General features: G+C 41.9%; 1 protein-coding gene across 7 annotated transcripts in view; it reads left to right on the forward strand.

The window, feature by feature from the left end:
• B3GLCT (beta 3-glucosyltransferase) overlaps positions 1 to 18,329 on the forward strand; it is a 96,911-nt gene that overhangs the window by 66,380 nt on the left and 12,202 nt on the right. For 6 of the 7 annotated variants that reach the window (XM_033950108.1, XM_033950113.1, XM_033950114.1 and 3 more), the window contains 4 exons: positions 4,817 to 4,930; positions 8,739 to 8,832; positions 11,414 to 11,533; positions 13,450 to 13,594. In XM_033950108.1, the coding sequence (XP_033805999.1) occupies positions 4,817 to 4,930; positions 8,739 to 8,832; positions 11,414 to 11,533; positions 13,450 to 13,594 (473 nt within the window). The remainder of the gene's footprint in view (positions 1 to 4,816; positions 4,931 to 8,738; positions 8,833 to 11,413; positions 11,534 to 13,449; positions 13,595 to 18,329) is intronic. The other variant, XM_033950110.1, reaches the window with a different exon arrangement.

The following is an 18,329-nucleotide window of genomic DNA, read 5'->3' on the forward strand; positions in this document are numbered from 1 at the left end:
CAATGCTGGGAATGCCTCTGGAAACTGATCTTTGGGATGCCAGCCAGACCCAAAGTCTAACTGCATCTCCACTCCTGCAGACCGACGGATATGCACCGTGATGGGTGGTGGTGAGAAGATGCAGCAAGCACCCAGCAAGACACTGCAGAGTCTCCTAAGGGAACCCAACAGTCTGCGTTTGACCCCGCTTAACAGTAAGTGAGACTACTTCAGGGACAGCCCTGAGCTCCAAAGAAAACTATGCAGGCTGGCTAACAGGTACCCAGTGGGATCGGCCTGTCAGCTACAGACAGAAGTCTATGTGTTCTCAAAGCAGGCAGAGCTGAAAAAAGCTCCGAGTACCAGAAATCCCCAAAAAGGGATGAAAAATACACTGAATAAAATGGGGAGAGCAGAACAAACACTCCTGCAGGCACGCGTGCAGAAGGAAAGAACTGTAGGTAGAGCTAAGGAGCCCAGTGAAGTACAGCAGAGACAAAAGGAAAAATCCAGAGTGGATTCATTCTACAGATTCACGTGGCTATGGGGATATTACCCATCTGTCTAGATCAGGAGTGCCCAATAGGTCGATCGCGATCGACCGGTAGCTCGCCAAAGCAAAGTGAGTTGATCACCCAGGACTCACTTTGCCTTGGCGATCTATCGGGCCGATCAGTCTTCCTCTCCCCGAAGTCAATTTTGCCGTCGGAGAGGAAGTTCAGGCCAGCCAATCGCTGCCTGGCTGGGCGGAACTTCCGCTCCGACGGCAGAATTGACGTCGGGGAGAGGAATGCTGGTCGGCCCGAAGCAGGAAGAGCATGGGGCAGCGGTGGCGGCTTTGGGGCCTGTTATCCATTGGTGGTGTTTTGACTCCTGTTTTCCGATGGCAGTGGCAGTGGCTTGGGGAAGGGCAGGGAGAAAGAAAAAAGGGGGCAGTCAGGGAGACAAAAGGAAAGAAGAGAAACAGAAAAAAAGAAAGGAGGCATGAAGAGAGAAAGAAAGAAAGGTCAGGGAGAGAGGAAGAAAAAGTTGGGGGAGGGAATGAGGCTGAAAGAAAGATTGGATGCACAGTCAGAAGAAGAAAGTGCAACCAGAAACTCATGAAATCACCAGACAAGGAAGGAAAAATGATTTTATTTTAAATTTAGTGATCAAAATGTGTCTGAATTTATATCTGCTGTCTATATTTTACAATATGGTCCCCTTTTACTAAACCGCAATAGTGGTTTTTAGCGCAGTTCTCTGCGCTAAAAACTGCTATTGTGGTTTAGTAAAAAGTTGAGGGGGGTGGGTATTTGTCTATTTTTGTATGGTTGTTACTGAGGTGACAGTGCATAGAGTCATCTGCTTTGACCTCTTTGAAAAAACCCCGGAATAGGAATGATAATTAACAATTCTATGCATACAGTGTGAGTTGTGTTTTTTTTAAATTTTATTGTTGGTAGATCATTTTGACTTGGTCATTTTAAAAGTAGCTCGCGAGTCAAAAAAGTGTGGGCACCCCTGGTCTAGAATGTCTCACCTATTGCACTGGAAATCATTTTTTGTTCTAGGATAGATTTCTTTACTGCAAGGCCCGGGGTCCAGTGGTGGCTCTCTAATCCTTCTCTCAATTGTGCATACTCCCACCACCTTGTCCAGAGACTTCCTGCTGTTGGGAATTGAGACGGATTGGGGTAGAATATATTTTGGAAGAAGAGAGTGTTGGGGAAAATCTGGATTAAGGGAATGAGGAAGAGAGTCTGAAGAATTAAACTTCCTTTTATTTAGACATTTTGCTCTGTGTGTGTCTGAACATCTAGACTGGCTACATCATTGGAGGGACGGTTCCCCACCCCTCCCCCAATCACCCAGGCCTCTAGACACCATCTACTTTATCCAGCATTGGTCTTGGCTCTCATGTTAAAAATCTTTTGTCAACTTGGCCCCTGCTTCAAACTGATCACTGTTCTCAGAGAAACTAGATAATTGTGCACTTTATTAATTGACTAGTGTTTAAGCCCGTTACATTAACAGGTGCTAGAGTAGATATCTGTCTGTCTATCTGTTTGTTTGTTTTTCTTTGTCTCTTTCTCCTTGGATGCTGTCTGTCTGTCATTCTTTCTGTCTCTCCCTGACCCCCTGTCTGTCTGCCTCCCTGGCCCCCTGCCTGCCTGTATTTCTCTGTTGCGCCATGCCTGCCTGTCTCTCCATGGCCCCCTTCTGTTCTCCCCCCCAAAGCAAAGCATGATTGCTGTCTACCCCAGCACACCCCTCCCCCCAAAGCAGTCTCCTCTCCCCCTCCCCCCTGTTGTGCCATGCCTGCCGGCTCCATGGCCCCCTTCTGTTCCCTCCCTCCCAGAGCAAAGCATGATTGCCCCCAGCACGCCCCCCCCCCAAAGCAGCCCCCTCCCCCTGGTCCCCTGTTGTGCCATGCCTGCCTGCTTCGTGGCCCCCTTCTGTTCCCCCCTCTCCCGTTCTTACCCTCCCTCCATCCATTGTTCCTGGTGTCTTTGGCCCACCGGCACCCACCGCTGTCGCCACTGCTGCTCCTCTCCAACAAAGCAGCCTGCTGAGGTTCGCCGGCCGGCTGTAGCAAACCTCGCAGGCCACTCTTCACATCAGTAGCACGTTCCCTCTGATGCGGTCGCGAACCTCAACAGGCTGCTTTGAAGAGGAGCAGCAGGACGGCAGCGGTAGGTGAGTGAAGGCGGGAGGGGGGAGTCGCCGGCATGTTCCCTGCCTCCGTGTTCCAAAATGGAATAAGGCCAGGGAAGGACACAGCACGCCGCAGGAATCACAAAACCCTAAGTGCGCATGCGTGCTTAGGGTTTTATTATAGTGGATATGACCTGGAAGCACTGAAAAAGTTGTTGCAAATGTTTATTAAAGTACGAGACAATTACATGTAAAGAGTTCCTTTTACCAAGCTGCATTAAGCAGTGAGCATGGGTTTTATTGAGTGGTAGATGTTAACATGGAACCAGGTTAACGGCTACCATGCATTAAATACAAAGAAGAACAGATCTCAAATATATGTTTAGATAAAACACTTTATTTAAACCTCCAAACAATTTAATCTTTAGCTACACATCTGTTTTGGATCTGCTCTTTTATGTCTCTGCTGTTGTGGATCTGAGAGTCCTCTGTTTGGACTACTACCATGCATTAAAAACAGCCAGTGCAGTAAAAATCTTGTGCTCCAACACAGATAGGGGTTATTTGTGGGCATGAAAAGGACAGTCCAAAAATAGGAGTCATGAGGAAAAGATGTTGAACACACAACTGGGAATGATCCAAAAAAAAAGATGGACTTGTGAATACACTAGGGGCTCCTTTTACAAAGGTGCACTAAGGCCTTAACGCGCGGAATAGTGTACGCTAAATTGCCGTGCGCACTAGCCGCTACCGCCTCCTTTTAAGCAGGCGGTAGTTTTTCGGCTAGCGCACTAAACTGCTAGCACATCTTAGTAAAAGGAGCCCTAGATGTTGACATATTATTGGCCAAAAGTGGGCAGGTGTCACTAAATGCAAATATAATTGGCATGTGAATATGGAGGCAAGCTTATGTCATAAAAGCATAAAATAAATGAAATCCACAGAAAACGTTTTTTAAAAACCAGAAGCAAAACAAATCAATGAAAACCATAGCATGTTTGAAAACCAGAGGCTAAACAAATCAATAAGAACCATAAAATGCTCTTTAGAATGATAGAAATATATAGAAATGTGTAAAAATATATAAATATTTAGCGAAGTATATAACAAGAACATCTTAATAAGTACATCATAAAGATCTTAGAAAGCAACAACAGCATGTAAAATGACAACGGAGACATAAATATCTGAACATTCTTAATCCAATAAGTTATTAGAGTATGGGCTAAAACAAAACTATAAACAGCTGAATAGAAAATTGGTACAGGAAACATAAATGTTGAGGCAAAAATGTAGATAAGTAATCGCTAGGTACAACTCCTCCCTCCTGTCAAGGCTGTTGTTCTCCTTTCACCAATCAACTGAGCCGCAGGTCTCCTTGAGTCCTGCTGGCTCAGCTGATTGACCAGCAGGGAGAGCAACAGAAGAAAAAGTCCCGTCAACAACCCTACTACTACTATTAATTATTTCTATAGCACTACCAGACATTTGCAGTGCACTACTCACAAAGAAGACAGTTCTTGCTCAAAAGAGCTTACAATCTAAACAGAGAAATTCCCCTTGCCTGCTGTTGCACCCCCCCCCCCACCACCAAACATACCCTGTACAAGATCGGCAAGAGGAATGCCTTCGCCCTCCTGCCTCGGTCAACTCTGCCTGGACACCCCCTCCCCCCCCTCACACACACACACGTGCCTTGGCAAGAGGGATGCCCACTCTTTTCTTCCGCTTGGTTGCTTGACAACCCCCTTGAACCTTTTAAGTTGAAGGACTACAGGAGGGATAGCTACTCCCTCCTGTTGGCAGGCTGCCGGGATCCCACAACAACTTTCCACCCTCCACACCTTTAAGTTGGACGGCAGGAGGGATGCCCAGTCCCAGCCAGCAGATCCACCTCTTCAAAATGGCAGGTTTTCCCCTTCCCGGTGCATCTTAGGATGTACTAGGAGGGGCCTAAGGCCCTGATTGGCTTAGGTGCTTAATGCCCCTTCATATCCCAGGATGCGCCAGGCAGGGGACTAAGGCTCTGAAAGGCATCAGGACCTTTTCATTTTCCTTTTTTTTATTTTTTTAGAAACACTTGAACAAATTTGTTATGGCTAGAAAGTATCTTAAATGTTGAGAAAATAGTATTAATCTTAACATCAGTAATTTAAAAATTGTGATCTCAATATTTACTAAATTTCTAATTATTTTACAGTACCAATTGTAAAGCTGACTTGGGAGAAGCAAGCTGCTTTGCTTGAATATTATAGTGATTATACAGACAGTACTATTCCTACAGTAGATTTAGGAATACCGAATGTGAAGAGAGGTAAGTCTTCAATAGCTAGTGTTATCTTTGAATAGTTTATGCTCATAGTACTACTTTGTTGTAAAGGTATAGTTTTCTGCATCTGAAAGTAATATAGGTGTCTTGCTTTGGTTTTTTACAATTGGTCATAACAAATCTGAACAAACTGTAATAAACTGAATAATCTTAACTATGAGGGTGAATCAGAATTTAAAGGCAATAAATTATGCAATAACTAGAACAAAGCTAGCAAAATGCAACATATGTACTCATACATTACCTGTTGGATAGTTCGTTCATGCACACTTCAGCGCTCGGCCTTTAGTCATGTGGTAGCCACAAGGTCAGAAACATGGATGCTCCATTGCAAGATTACACCATTGAAGAACAACATGCATTTTTTGGACAGAGTGTGAAACCTGTGGAAATTCACCGACTGATATTGACTCAGTATAGACATAGCCTCATGAATCAACAAAAGGTTTGAGTGGGTAAAAAGGTTTAAAGTGTGAAGAACAGGTGTGACCAACGAAGGTCATTCTGGTCATCCATCAATATCATGCATACAAGAACACAATGACAGGGCAGATGCCTTTATTGGAGAAGACCAATGGATAATGGTGTCTCCAAATGGTTGCACATTTGGATATCAGATATGGATCTGCATTTGCCATAATGAAGATGACTTGGGATGCAGGAAAGTCTGCGCAAGATGGATTCACAAACAGCTTACTGATCTGCACAAGCAACAGCATGTGCAGGTTGCAACCTGGTTCCTGAGATGGTATGAAGAAGATCAAGTTTTTTGGAGAGAATTGTCACTGGTGATAAGACATGGGTGCATCGCTGTGACCCAAAGAGCAAAAGACAAAGCATGATGAAGTAAAGGAAGGTTATCATGCCGCTGTACCGAGCCATGGTGCGCCCTCAGCTGGAGTACTACGTCCAGCACTGGTTACCATACTTGAAGAAGGACACGGTATTACTCGAATAGGTGCAGAGAAGAGTGACTAAAATAGTTAAGGGACTGGAGGAGTTGCTGTACAGTGAGAGATTGGAGAAACTGGGCCTTTTCTCCCTTGAAAAGAGGAGACTGAGAGGGGGACATGATCGAAATGTTCAGGATACTGAAGGTAATAGACAGTAGATAAAGACAGATTGTTCACCCTCTCCAAGGTAGGGAGAACGAGAGGGCACTCTCTAAAGCTGAAAGGGGATAGGTTCAGTACAAATGTGAAGAAGTTCTTCACCCAGAGAGTGGTAGACAACTGCAACGCTCTTCCGGAGTCTGTTAAGGAGAAAACACCCTCCAGGGATTCAAGACAAAGTTGGATAAGTTCCTGCTAAACTGGAACGTACACAGGTAAGGCTGGACTCATTTAGAGCACTGGTCTTTGACCTGAGGGCCACCACGTGAGCAGACTGCTGGGCAGGATGGACCACTGGTCTGACCCAGCAGCGGCAATTCTTATGTTCTTATGGTGCTAATCTGGCTTCAGGAGCAGCTGAAAAACTTCTTTGCAGGAATGCAGAAACTAGTAGAACGATACAACAAATGCGTTGTCTTGCATGGGGACTATGTGGAAAAGCGATATGTTCAGTTGCTCACAGTTACTTCTATTAAAGCCGTTAAATGTATTTTGCCTTTACTTTTGGATTTACCCTCATATATAGTAAAAGCAAATGTTGATTTGTATGTTATGGTTTATGGTCTACTGAGACTTAATATACTGCTTTTCTTACAGAGCAAAGCAAAGTGGTTTACAAACATTTTTTTTTTTTTAAATTTGAAAAGAGAAAAAGAATTTCACTGATTGACAGGACAAGAAAGCCTCTAAAATGGAAGATTAGAATAATATAGGAAATCATTTTTCAAAGTTATTGGCCCATCATTATGGAATACTTTTTCAATGAATATGAAAGAAGTACAAACTTTGGAAACATTTTACAGAGATCTTAAAACCACTGCTCCCTCTAAGCTGCGTGGAAGTCCTCCAATTGCACTGCTGTCATTGGGGAGTGATTCTTCAATATCCTATCTTCAGTCACTAGGAACAGGCAAGTTCCCTGGAGTCCTGCAGAGCTTATCTGTTCCTCATTATTGAAAATGTGACAGTGAAATAGCACCCCCCACTGGCAGGACTATAGGTGGAGGACTCCCACTCTGAAGGAACAGTCTTCGTTTGGACTGGAGAGAAAGAACACACTGTAGAGCCTTTAAGCAGAACTTTCATACTTGAAGAGGCAATAGGATGGCTGAATGATAGAAAATATTTTTGATATGAGTTTTTTTTAAAACATTGTGTAATGATATGTTATAACTTCTGTTATGAATGTTTTGTTGTAAGCCACCAGAGTCTTATACAGGGGTATCAGTACCTCCTTTTTCCTACTGGCCATACTTCTCCCTGTGCACCTTAGCATCCTTTTAGCTTTCACCATCGCCTTTCAACCTGTTTGATTACCTTTAGATCATCACATACTATCATACCCAAATCTGCTCCTCTTTTGTGCACAAATGTTCTTCTACCCCCTAAGCTGTGCTGTTCCCTCAGGTTTTTCAACCCAAATGCATGACCTTTGCTTCCTAACACAGGTCAACTTTTTTTTTTTTTTTTTTAGCACTGCTGTCTCAGAGCTGCTCAGAATACTACCATGTCCCAGATGACATCACTTCCTCCTGCCAAGCCCTAGCTTTTAATTCAAGATAACAAATCATAATCATTGTATCTAAGGCATTTAAATTCAAGCAAGATAACTCAATTTTCCCTTTAACATTAGTTTTTAAATTTAATATTAGGAAACCCAAAACTTGCCTCTTATCCTTAATCCTTAAAATCAATCTAGTGAACAATACATTTTCCACACTTAGCTTTCAACTACAGCTAGTGACATATAAATGTCATTTTAATACTAGCATTAGATTTAACATTTAGGAAAATGTTGCTAAAGTTCAGCTTAAGCTTTTACTTCCAGTTATGAACACTGATAACACTAGAAATTATTCTGTAGAATGATAATATACAGAAAAAGGGAAGAATTAGGTAAGTTAAGCTGACCTCATTGTGGCCCAGCTCATAGCTTTTTTTGTTAACTTAGGGGGACGGGATGTGATTCTGCTATTCAAATGTGTTCCTTTCACCTGTAAAAAGCAGTGTTATTCATGAAGGTTAAATTTAAAAATAAAAGGCATTCAGAAACTATAGGATTGGAGAAATAAGAAATTAACAAAGAATTATGCTCCTGGGACCAGAATAGCAATTGAAACTTTCTCCTCCTTCAGGTCTCACAGGTAGACCTTATTACTGGGGAGCATATTCTCTTCTCAGCCTTTGTAATATGGCATACATATTTTACCACATTCATATTGAATGCTATGAGTACAGGTGCTGTACATCTGAGTGGGGGAGGGAGGAAGATATCTTGAAGTAGAACTTAGCAAGTAAAATGTTGTTAGTAATTCTCTTGGATTGTTAATTCTATCATAAATTAATAACAAGTATGACTCTTGGGTAGACTGGATGGACAATTCAGGTGGTTTTTATCTGCCATCATTTACTGTGTAGTACCTGCTCTAACTTGAACCAATGAAAGCACTTGTACAATTGAGTCTACCACAAACTTAGTAGTGATATTGCTCTGTCGATTAATCTTGTATGTCTTTGTTCTCCAATGTCTTCCTTGAAGGAGTCACTATTTAAATTTCTGTTGTGATAATGGAGTGGTTGAAAAAAAATCTATGGTGACTGCTGATTCCCCCTTCAGATATCTATCTTTGTCTATTATGAAAATGTATAGTTGTAAAGCATTGTTCTATTTATCTTTTTAGGACATTGCGGGAAGACGTTTGCTATACTTGAAAGATTTTTAAATGTTTCCAAGACATCTTGGCTGGTTATTGTTGATGATGATACCTTAATAAGGTATGTATTTAGTTAACAATTCTCAAGGCATTAAGCTAGAACTTTCTGGGATCCGTTTTCAAAGGTGTTAGATGTCTACTTTAGTAGTTACACATTTAAATCTCAACTTTTGAAAACCGTAGAATTGAATGCCTAGCTGAAAACTGTTTTCACTGGGCACCTAAATTCAGGTACATTGGAAGAAAGGACAGACTTACTGTAGAAAATGTCTAGGTGTTTAGCATGAATTTACAGCTCTAGGGATCTATCAGCAACCTAAGGAATTAGCTTTAGAACCAATTACACAACTGGATTCAGCCTGTACAATTTCCTTTCTAAAATAGCTGCATATAATGCAACCAGCAGTCATGGGCATCTATCTATCTGTTTCAAATGCTGACTGCTGTAGGCAGAAATTAGCCCTCAGTATTCAGTGCTGGGCTATGCCTGCGCACTGGTACTGAATATCTGGGGCCAATTCCTGCAATGGAAGCTACTGGAGCTTATGTAGGTCCCAGCCTGAATATCATGGTTGAATGATCAGTCAGTACTTGCATAAGGGTTTCTGATCAGGTTCTGAACCACCCCTGGGAACTGCATAAATGAACCCCCTCATCCCAATCTGCCCTCCCACCCCATGGAATTACACAAACTGCCTTCCAGTCTTTCCTCCCACCTACTCCCAGAACTGCAAAAAGCCCTCTGTCCTGTTTCCCCCTCCCACCCCATTAAGAAAAATAGAGGCAACCTCAAGCACCCCCTGTTTGACCTACAGAGGTGGGGGGAGGATTTAGACCTACCTTGATTTTTCTTTGGGAGGGGGGATAAGGACATTGGGCCTGTGCAGTTCCAGGAGGTGGGAGAGAGTATTTGGACAGGGGGGGTTGGTTTATGCAGTTCTGGGGTATGGGAGGGAGGATCAGAAGAGTGTGTGGCAGCCAAGACTCTAGTGTTGCCAGAAAGCTAACTTGGCACCAATCAATATTCAAACGTGCCTGGTTAACTTTGCAGCCTGTTTTGCTGTCCTAACTTGCTTATGTAACCAATTAGCAGTCTGAATATGGTCACTAACTACTGAAATCACGGTTTCTCCCAGGCTCTACCAGAGCTCCACCTATGGATCACCCTGGAACTAACCAGAGAGTACAGGAGCAGTTTGTGGTGATATTCATAAAAACATAAGAATAGCCATACTGGGTCAGACCAATGGTCCATCTAGCCCAGTATCTTGTTTCCACAGTAGTCAATCCTGTCAGAAACCCAAATAGTAGCAACATTTCATGTTACCGATCCCAAGGCAAGCAGTGGCTTCTCGCATATCTATCTCAATAGCGGACTATAGATTTTTTCTTCAGGAACTTGTCCAAAGCTTTTTAAAAACCCAGGTACACTAACGATTTAGGTTATGTCTAACTCTTTCCAATGGCAGACATTTTTAATTCAGCTTTTTGTTTCTCCAAATGTGGATTCCCTGGTGGCGCAGATTTCTAAGTGCACTTCTCTTCCCATATGGGTCATACTCAACCTGTTAAATTTGCATGCAATGTAGGGTAAATGCAGTTATCTCACACATATTCATTGCAGATATCTTGAAAACCAACTAGGTTTGTCCTAAAAACTGGGATGAGAACCACTGCTCTACATGGAAAGGTCTTGTATAATCCTTCTAACTGGCCAATCTAACTACAGTAGTCAAGTTGGATTTTTCTAATCTAAAAATATCATTCATGCGAGGGATATATACACCACCACCAAGTTTGAAATGAGGTTCTAAGACTTGTCTAATTTCAGTCCTCGAGGGCTGCAATTAATGGCAAGTTTTAATTGGCTATTAATGGCATCATAATTGGCTGCCAAAAAGACTCAGATATTGTGAAAACCAACAGTACTAATAAAACACTTTCACAAAAGAAAGATGTACTATGACAAATGGTATATTAATAACACAGTACAGGCTGAATGACCATTTTCAAATGGAGGAAAAAGCCTCAGACAAGGGCCCTCCCACCTCCACAATGGTGGAATAGCGGTGGTTAAGCGTTCACCTCACTGGCTGCACCATTAAAAAAACAATTAAAAGAATAGAAAAGTAGGTGTCGAATGTCAAGAGGTGTGGTTATGGGTGGGGTTGATGAACGACAACGCCAAGCATGATTTTACGTTGAAGGTAAGGGCCAGAAATGTAGGCCTTTAAAACCCTGGCTTACATTTCTGGTGCCTACCTTCAACACAGGCCGCAATTCTTTAAATGACACCATAATCTGAGTGACACGTATCCAGCACTGTTTTTTTCAGACACCTGCCGATTACGGTGCCACTTTTAGAATCCAGGCCTTTATCTTCAACTTTTTTACTTACTAAGTTGCTATTACTTTGCTATTACATGCTTTACTTATGAATAAAAATTGAAGAACTTGATCAATTGTGCACAGATACATGAATATTGAGAATAAATTAATATATTTAACTGGCTTCTGAAGAAAGATTAATTTTTTAGTCCATTTACCGAAATGTATTTTTTTTTTTCAGGCTAGTTCTGGTTTAAATGTTTGCACATTAGTACAAAATAAATCATCTCATAGTTATATTCTTCATGATGTAGCATTTCTAGGCTCCAAAATCTACTCGGCTGTTATGCCTCTGAGGAACCAGTCTTTTTGGGAGAGCGCTATGGATATGGTTTGGGAACAGGTGGATACAGTTATATCACTGGTGGAGGAGGGTAAGCTTGCTTAAATTTAGATTGCTTTTGTGAGCCAGGGGAAATGCATTTATATGAATGTGTTATAGTATTAAGATTTTGGTGCTGTCTTGATAAATCTTCATTTAAATCATATAAGCATGTAAAGTAGATACTTGCTTTATGATTCAAAACCACATTCATACATTGGTTATTCTCTTTTAGGTGGGATGAAGTAGATTTCAGTCCCAGGTCAGATGAAAATGATCCAGTTGCAGACTCAATTTTATATACATTACACCAGGCAGTATCTGTCCTGTCTTACATCACAAATCCACTTATTCCTGCCAACTAGATATATCCAAATTACAGGTGCTATGTGAAAAATCCCAAGTAGTTGCCTATTTTATAAAGGCAATATAGGCTGCTCTGTGTCTTTACAAAATGGACACTAAGGCTAGGACACCCGGTCTCAGAAGCCGCCTAAGCAGCTTTTCAGAATCGCATACCGGCGTCCTATACAGAATCGTGCTTAAGCCCGCCTAACCCGATTTTCTAACTGACGTCCATGTCATAGGCGCTGGTTAGAGAATTGGGTTGCCGCCATGATAAGTTTAGCAGTAACCCGTCCCTACCCCCCCCTGCATAGACTACCGACAGGAGGAATGCCCAATCCCTCCTGGCGGAACCCCCCACCCCCATCCTGTACATTGCCGACAGGAGGGATGCTCAATTCCTCCCTCCTGAACAATCATGGCAGGAGGGATGCCCAATCCCTCCTTCCTCCACCCCGCAATCCCCCGCCAATGTTCCCCGGCAGTTGGGATGCCCTATGATATGGTTCTTGGAATGTGTTTCAGTGGTCTAGGTGTTTCGGTGACCCACAGTCCACTTTTCCATCAGGTAAGTTTTAGTTCCGTGCCACAACATGTATAATTATGAGTGTTACTATAAAGGAAAAAGTAGAAGATAAAAATTGGGCATGGGAGGACCATGGGGAGGGGCCTAGGGGATCTGGCCAATCAGAATCTTAGGCCACTCCTAGTGAATCCCAGAATGCACTGGGAGATGGGCCTTACATTCTGGTTGGCCAGGTAACTAAGGCCCCTCCTACAGGAGGGGCCTTAAGCGCATGAGACAATCAGGATTAGGAGGCATGCGATGAAACTGCTAAGTAGCAGATTTGAAACAAACTGGAGAAAATATTTCTTTACACAACATGTAATTAAATTCTGGAATTTGTTGCCAGAGAATATGGTGAAATTAGTTAGCAGGGTTTAAAAAAGGTTTGGATAATTTCCTAAAAGAGAAGTCCATAGGCCATTATTGAGATGGCTTGGGGAAATCCATAGTTTATTCCTAGGATAAGCAGCATAAAATCTGTTTTACTACTTGGGATTTTGCTAGGTACATGGGGCCTGTGTTGGCCACTGTTGGAAACAGGATACTGGGCTTGATGGATCTTTGGTATGTCCCAGTATGGCAATTCTTATGTTAATGCAGTTTGGCTCATTGGTCCCATGGTCTGGGAGATGCAAGAAATTTACACAAATACATTTGTTAATTAAAAAAACAAACAAACCCTGCTTTAAATAAGTTATATACTAAAGGCTTTACTCTTTGTAGTAAACTGTTCATTTAAATTAAGGCCTCCTTTTATCAAGCCACGGTATTGTTGCTGTTGTGGGAAATGCTCTATTACTCCTCCTATGAGCGTTGGAGCATTCACCGTGCTGGCCCATGCTAAAACATTTGATAAAAGGGGGGCCTAAGTTATAACTTGGGACATGCATTGGTATATTTATATTTGTGTTTATTTAAAATTTGATAAATCACCCTTCTATTCTTCAACCAAATCTCAGCAATTCACAAAAATGGTAAATGCATAACTCGCTTTATCAGACCCAACTATCCTTTTTCAGTGGTTCTAAAAATTTTTCTTGCTTTCCTTTGCGCAGAATGGTATTCAGCAGAGAAGCAGTTCAAAAGCTGCTTCATAGCAAGTGTCGATGTTACAGGAATGATGCACCAGATGATATGGTTCTTGGAATGTGTTTTAGTGGTCTAGGTGTTTCGGTGACCCACAGTCCACTTTTCCATCAGGTAAGATTTTAATTCCGTGCCATAACATGTATAATTGAGTGTTACTATAAAGGAGAAAGTAAAAGATAAAAAGTTTAAAAATTTTCAGCAGTTAATAACTGATTTTTTTTTTCTAATGGCTCTTAGATCTTTTGCATCAAATATATTTTTAATGCTTTTTTTGTTTCCCCTCAATGAAAGCTATGCAGTGGGTTTTGTCTTTAGATATTTATAAATGATAAATGTAGATGCTTATTATGAGTTTTTATAGAATATAAAACAGGAATCCCCAAACGTTAATCCGAAATATGTAGAGACTGGTGCAAGGACCTTTGGTTGTGCTGGGGTAAAATTCTCAAAACACAATTAAGAACATAAGAACATAAGCAGTGCCTCTGCCGGTCAGACCATAGGTCCATCCTGCCCAGCAGTCCGCTCCCGCGGCGGCCCAAACAGGTCACGACCTGTCTGAATCACTAGAAGGGGCTCCCTTGCCACCTTGGTATCTCGTTTAAGTCCTGCCTTCCTATCGAAGTCCTAGCCCTCCAGTCTTGCACATGCACGACCTGGTTGGTTTATACTCATTACCTGGTTAACATTCTATACTTGTGTTACATCCCAGCTCCTCCCTCAGTATCCCACGATCCCTTTATCCGTCAGGAATCTGTCCAATCCCTGTTTGAATCCTTGGACCGTACTCTGCTTGATCACTTCCTCCGGTAGTGCATTCCAAGTGTCCACGACCCTCTGGGTGAAAAAAAACTTCCTTGCATTTGTTTTGAACCTATCTCCCTTCAGTTTCTCAGAATGCCCCCTTGTATTTGCTGTCCCCTTTAGTCTGTCAATGCTTTTTTATAGGGTCTGACTTGTCTTGATCGAAGATTAACTGTGAATTTATATTCTTATGTTTTGTCCTTCTTTCAAATTGTTTTTAAGTATTATGTATGTGAATATATTGTATACCACCCAGGATTTAGACGGTATCGAAATTTTAAAAATAAACAAATAAATATAAATACAAGCCTCCTAGGCTTCATCTGGTTTATGTTGTCAGCTGTAGGAAGAGTGACAGCTTAGCCATGATAGTGACAGAATAAATGACAGGAGCATGTTTTTGCCACCATTGCCTACTCTAATGCTTTTTAATAGCCCTCTGCGATCATGACCATGTTCAAAACTTGTGGCTGATACTTTCTTGCATTTGCTGATGGTGAGGTGAGAAAGTGCTACCCACAAGTTTTGAACAGTGTGTCTTTTCCCTCATCAAGGATTTTCCAGCAGTCATCTACGATGTCTAGAAGCCCTGTTTCTGTGCTGTGGTGCTTCCTGAATCCTGATTAGAAGTTGGAAAGGGTGGTGTTTGTTTCCATGAAGTCTCATAGTTTGTGAACACTATCTTTTCTAGTGTTTTTGAAACAAATGGGAGATTTGAGACTGGTCTATAGCTGCTTGGATTGTCTGGGTCCATGGTGTTTTTTTTTAGGAATGGTCTTACTACAGCGGATTTCCAGCTTCGTGGTATTATGCCTGATTGTAGGGACTCATTAATTAGGGGTAAAATGGAGTTCAGGAAGTATTTGTTGGTAGCTAGAAGTGTATTGGATGGGCATGGGTCCAGGATTGAGGTTGTGGGGTGCAATGAGACTATTGTACTTTTTTAGGTCATCAATGGAAACTGGTTTGAAGCTATTGAGAGTTTCTATCTATATAGGAGTGTGTGGTGCAGTGTTGAAGCTACAGCCTCAGCACCCTGGGGTTGTGGGATCAAACACCGCGCTGCTCCTTGTGACCCTGGGCAAGTCACTTAATCCTCCATAGCCCCAGGTATGTTAGATAGATTGTGAGCCCACCGGGACAGATAGGGAAAATACTTGAGTACATGATTGTAAAACCGCTTAGATAACCTTGATAGGCGGTATATAAAATCCTAATAAAACTTGAAACTTGTTTTGTGTAGTTTTTGGGATGCTTGGCAGAGCTTTGGCTTCTAAGTCTAAGGATTCTCGTATCTTTGATATCTTGTCGTGGAAGAAATTTGAGAGGGATTCACTAAATGTGATTTTTGGATTTGGTGTGATCCTTTAACCACTGTTGATAAATTTGAGACGGGTAATGGGATTTGATGTTTTGCCTTTCTGTTTTACAATCAAAGTAATTTGCTTTTTTATTATTATTATTATATTCAGATGCTTTCTTAGAGGGCTCACAATCAATTTTTTTTTTGTACCTGGGTTAATGGAAGGTTAAGGATTTTGCCCAGGAGCTGTAGTGGTTCATCCTACTATAGCCATTAGGCTACTTCTCCACTGGGTTTTTCAACTGAGAGTCATCACTGCCCATTTTAATGGACTGGTTACTAACCCAGTACTCAAAGATGAATTCACATTTCTTGTTAATGAAAGGACAAATGGTGAAGCTAGTTGGCTAGTTTGAGAGATCAAACTACCCAAGATGAGTAATATTCTAAATCACAGACGCCATATTTCAGATGTTTCACACATGAAATACTGTATATCTGTTGACATTACAGAATGAAAGACACCCTACTGCACTAGTGGAATCTCTGGAGATAGAAAAGTTAAGAACTGTTAGGAGGCCCCTTACAGAAATTGATTATTTTTGCAAATTTTTTTTTTTTAAAGCTGGTTAACAGGACACTCCATTAAGGGCTCCTTTTACAAAGGCGCGCTAGCGGTTTAACGTGCGTAATAGCGCACACTAAACCGCCGGCCGCGCTAGCCGCTACCGCCTCCTCTTGAGCAGGCGGTAGTTTTTGGCCAGCGCGGGGGTTAGCGCGTGATGAAAAGTCGCGCATGTTAACCCCGCTAGCGCAGCTTTGTAAAAGGAGCCCTAATTGTTTCATTGCCTATCTGCTAATCCCCTCAACTACAAAATTGCTCTTTGAGGCAACTGAGGACCTCCTTAATTTTAGAAAATATGGAATATCTCTTAGTTTAAATTAAGCTGTGATAGGTATTGACTACCATATGTTAAGCCACCTCTTGCTCTGGCATATTTTCTCTCTCCTTGCTTCACAAGCCTTTTCATTTGGGCTAACGCCACAGAATACTAAGGATGTTTGAACTTGCCTTTTATTGCTTTTCTAATAATCTTTACAAGAACACAATTATCACATATTAGTCATAGAGGAATTCCAGTGCTCAACCAGTAATTAAAAAATAAAAGGGGAGAAACCCATCTGGCGTTCCACAGGGGTCTCCACTATCCCCACTACTCTTCAATGTCTACATGTCATCACTATACGTGCTGCTGGCCCAGCGGGGCATAAAATTATTCAGTTACACAGATGACTTTACAATCATTATCCCGTTCGCTACTTCTCCCTCTGAAACTACCCCCAAGGCAACAGAAGCACTAAACCTGATGGAACAGTGGACCGCAGAATTCAGACTGAAGCTCAATTCAGAAAAAACTAAATTCTTCATAGCCTCGCTACACCAACCTGTCAATACAACTCCACTATGCATCAACAATCTCAGCTACCCTATTCAATCTACAATGAAGGTTCTGGGGGTAATACTGGACCAAGGCCTAACCATGAAAGACCAAGTGGACTCCCTAGTCAGAAAGGGTTTTTTTACTCTCTGGAAACTTAGGTCCATTAGAGCATACTTCGATGCTACATCATTTAGAATTCTTGTACAATCCCTAATACTAAGCCATCTCGATTATTGTAACATTACTCATATGGCAATCTCCCAGAAGAACACGCAGAGACTACAGCTGGTACAAAATGTGGCAGCCAGGCTGATCTTTGGGTTGAAGAAGTCCGATCACATAACCCCTTCCTACCAACTCCTGCACTGGCTGCCAATGGAGGCACGTGCGAAGTTCAAGCTGGGATGTTTCTGCTTCAAGGTACTATCCGGTCTAGCCCCTAAATATAAAACTGACCTCTTCTCCTTCTCAACCAACAGACATAAGAGGAGTACACACCTGAAGTTCATCTCCCCATCAGCTAGAGGATGTAAATTTAAGAGACATCATCAACAACTTCTATCGTATCAAGCAGCCTTATGGGGCAAAGACCTGGAAAAACTAATTATACATGCAAATAACTATGGTGAATTTAGGAAACACCTAAAAACATACCTGTTCTTGAAGTACCTAGGTAACGAATCTGGAGAATCGCTCCCATCACAGTCTCTCCCATAAATCTGATCCCTTAATCTGTTAGCCACTAGTCTCTAACTATATTTGTTCCACTCAATTTGTAGCATCTTTCTAACCATTCTAAACCACATAGAACTTCACGGTCCTGCGGTATATAAACTATTGTTATTATTATTATTATTATTACATTATTGGAAAAATTATAAGCAGAAGCAAAGCTCTGCAAAAAATATAGCAACTATGGACACCCTAGTATTTTACTAACTGACACCCCCCCCCCCCTTTTTACAAAACTGTTGCATGATTTTTAGCACCAGCCGTGGTAGTAACAGCTCCAATGTTCATAGAATTCCTGGGGCCTCCGCATGTGTGGATCACCGGACTTGATGGACCCAGGGTCTGATCCGGAGATGGCAATTCTTATGAGTGTCGGCGCTGTTAACCGCCACAGCCGGTGCTAAAAAACCATGCTACAGTTTTGTAAAAGAGGGGGTGAATGTTGCAAAGAATAACCAGCATCAAGCCCTACGGAGTTTTACTTTGTTCCCTTGCATTCTCTGCTTACATTCATTCAGAGACAATATGGTCTAATTGTAAGGTACTTTGTTGACTCCTGATGCAG

The sequence above is a fragment of the Geotrypetes seraphini genome, chromosome 6, assembly GCF_902459505.1.
Source record: "Geotrypetes seraphini chromosome 6, aGeoSer1.1, whole genome shotgun sequence".
Taxonomy (NCBI): domain Eukaryota; kingdom Metazoa; phylum Chordata; class Amphibia; order Gymnophiona; family Dermophiidae; genus Geotrypetes; species Geotrypetes seraphini.